The sequence below is a fragment of the Lagopus leucura genome, unplaced genomic scaffold (assembly GCF_019238085.1).
Source record: "Lagopus leucura isolate 7727_CA_CO unplaced genomic scaffold, USGS_WTPT01 35368-0_obj-0_obj, whole genome shotgun sequence".
Classification (NCBI taxonomy): Eukaryota; Metazoa; Chordata; class Aves; order Galliformes; family Phasianidae; genus Lagopus; species Lagopus leucura.
In genome coordinates this window covers 1-2,698 of record NW_024963306.1, presented here as the reverse complement: position 1 = coordinate 2,698, position 2,698 = coordinate 1, and the positions used below count along the sequence as shown (strand labels likewise).

General features: G+C 42.7%; 1 protein-coding gene across 1 annotated transcript in view; it reads left to right on the top strand.

The window, feature by feature from the left end:
* The window catches only part of LOC122191070 (fatty acyl-CoA hydrolase precursor, medium chain-like), a gene marked incomplete at its 5' end in the record, with an annotated part of 3,999 nt that extends 1,897 nt beyond the window's left edge, over window positions 1–2,102 (top strand). The window contains 4 exons of the mRNA XM_042891273.1: window positions 254–534; window positions 743–883; window positions 1,245–1,317; window positions 1,715–2,102. Of these exons, the coding sequence (XP_042747207.1) occupies window positions 254–534; window positions 743–883; window positions 1,245–1,317; window positions 1,715–1,892 (673 nt within the window). The remainder of the gene's footprint in view (window positions 1–253; window positions 535–742; window positions 884–1,244; window positions 1,318–1,714) is intronic.
* Window positions 2,103–2,698: the final 596 nt, after the last annotated feature.

Sequence of the window (2,698 nt, the reverse complement as noted above, 5' to 3'; positions counted from 1 at the left end):
AGGGAGTAAGTAATGGCCGTCTGCAGCAAGAAATGGATCTTATGCAATCCAGCAGGATTTCATTTCTCTTACGAGGGTTGTTTCCCCAGAAGGAAGAACAGAGTACCGTATCCATCTCTTAGCATCACCACTTGCTCTTTATCTAAAGGCATTTGAGAGCATCCTTTTTGATCTTGCAAATCTCTTCTCCCAAAGAACATCTATGCCAGGTAAAGGTGCACCACTGTGAACTGTGAGCTCTGCTTGGACGCAGCAGGGGATTTTTTCTGAAAGATGGTGATGTTTGGAGTCCAGCCAGGGACACGCAGGTGGCACTCTCAGTCTACACTGTTACTCCTTTTAGGGTGGGTTCTCATTATGAAAAGTACCTTTCTTGTTCATTCCAGGGTGTTTCTTCTCACATTGTTGATCTTGTATTCAATGAATACATTGGGGAAGCAGAGAGCCGTGCTCAGGTGCGAGATGCCCTTTTTGATGCAATAGGAGATCACATGTTTACTTTCCCAGCCATTGAAGTGGCTAGGTACCACAGAGGTGAGTCTCTGATTCAACATCTATTCATATCAACAATGTTTTTCATTCTTGCGCATGTCTTTGGACTTTATGTATGCGTCACACTTTGCTATCAGAAGATCTGGTAGTGTTTTGATTTTGTCAATTTAGCTTTGGTGAAAGTTCATCATCATTGTTGACTGGCATTTGCAATACGAGCATTCTTGCGTTCAATTTTATTTTCTGTTAGATGCTGGCCACCCAGTCTACTTCTATGAATTTCAACATCGACCAAGCTCAGCCATGTCAGCCACAGGTGTCGTTCCAGAGTTTGTAAAAGCAGATCATGCAGATGAGATTGCCTTTGTCTTTGGAAGGCCATTCTTAGCAGGTGATGTATCTGTGCTTGCTAAACAATTCTTTTAAAATCAACATTGTTATTAATTTCTCTCACCTGAGGACTTTCAGAATAGAATTTTGCTTAGTAACACTGGAATCAAAATAAGCTGGTTTTTTTTCTGTTTTTGGTAATAGTTACTTGTCATTAATTAATTCATCTGCTCTGCTCACATAGAACTTCCACAGCCCAGAGTAACAAGTAGGTTCATAGAATGGTGTGGACTGGAAGGGTCCCTTAGAGATGGTCTTGTCCACAGCCCCTTTGAACTGGTTACAGTGTATTGGAATTGACTGGACTGCTGTTTTTTGATTATTGATTTTTGAATATTGCCATTTCTTCTCTCATTTTGCAGGGAATGCTACGGAAGGAGAAAGTAAACTTAGCAGAACTGTTATGAAGTACTGGACTAACTTTGCTAGAAACGGGTGAGATCCGTAGCGCTAACTGCAGCTCAAGTTTTGTCTGTGCTGCCTGAAGCGTAGCAGCAGCATGGTAGTTCCTGTAAATGTGGCAGAGTTTAAGATAAGTACTGAAACAAATAGTTTCTCTTCTTAACGATTGCAACAAGAACTCTGGAAACGAACACGCAATCCCAAACAAAATCCAAGAGCTTTTTGTATCTGCAGTGGAGGATTAGATCCCCAAGTAAGGGCAAACATCATTACGTGTTTGCTGTTCCAGTGATGAGCTTTTTGATAAAAACATCCATCTGTTCAGCTACTAGAATCGTGCAATCTGAGCTCCTGTTAGTCTTCTGAAACGACCTCAGGTTGAGAAGTCAGAGCACAATGGAGAGGTAACTTTTCATTTTTGTGCTTCCAGAAATCCCAATGGGGAAGGCTTGGTGCATTGGCCTCAGTATGGTCTGGATGAAAGATACCTGGAAATAGACCTCATACAAAAGGCAGCAAAGAAACTGAAAGAAGACAAAATGGAGTTTTGGGTACAGCTCACAGAACAGATGAGGAGTGAAAGAAGGCGAGAGCACACAGATTTGTGAGAGCTGCAGAGGATACATTTTCCTTTTACAGTCTGAAGTAAGGTCAACAGCAATTTGTCAGAATGCCGATTTTAACCTTGACTTTCTAACTCACTAATGTGTAGTTTGTTGTCATGATCGCAGGAAAACTACCCTTGATTCTCTCCCTCAGTGAACAGAGAGTTTCAGGGGAAGTGCAAGATGCTCATGGAAATAAAAATCAATGATGAAGCAAGCGGGGGAAAAAAACGTCTCTCAGGTTCAAACAGACCCGAGAGGGTGGTGGCACACAGGAACAGGTTGCCCAAGGAGGTTGTGGATGCCCCATCCCTGGAGGCATTCAAGGCCAGGCTGGATTGGGCTCTGGGAAGCCTGGTCCAGGTGACCCTGCACATAGCAGGGGGGTTGAAACTAGATGATCATTGTGGTCCCTTTCAACCCAGGCCATTCTATGATTCTGTGGTATCCAAGGGAATATTGGCAAATATATTGAAATGTACAAGTAGTTATGTTTACTGAATATGTCATAGGTGTCACAGAATGTTGTTTGTTCCTTCTGCTCTTCCTTTCTGAGAGTGTCCTTGGTTGTCATTCTTCCAGCCCTCCTGTGAGGGTAAGAGCATCCGTCTCAAACCAGCCATGGGATCACAAGTGTTTTCCTGTTCTGTAAACTGTTACAAATACTGGAGCTGCAGGCAGAACGTTCAGCTGCAAGCTGGAACAGTGGCTGCCTCTAAATTTAACTTGTTTGGCTTTTCTTGTAAGTGTATGTGCTATGGTAGGCCTACAGGGTAAGAAATTATACCTCAGGATTCATTTATCAAATA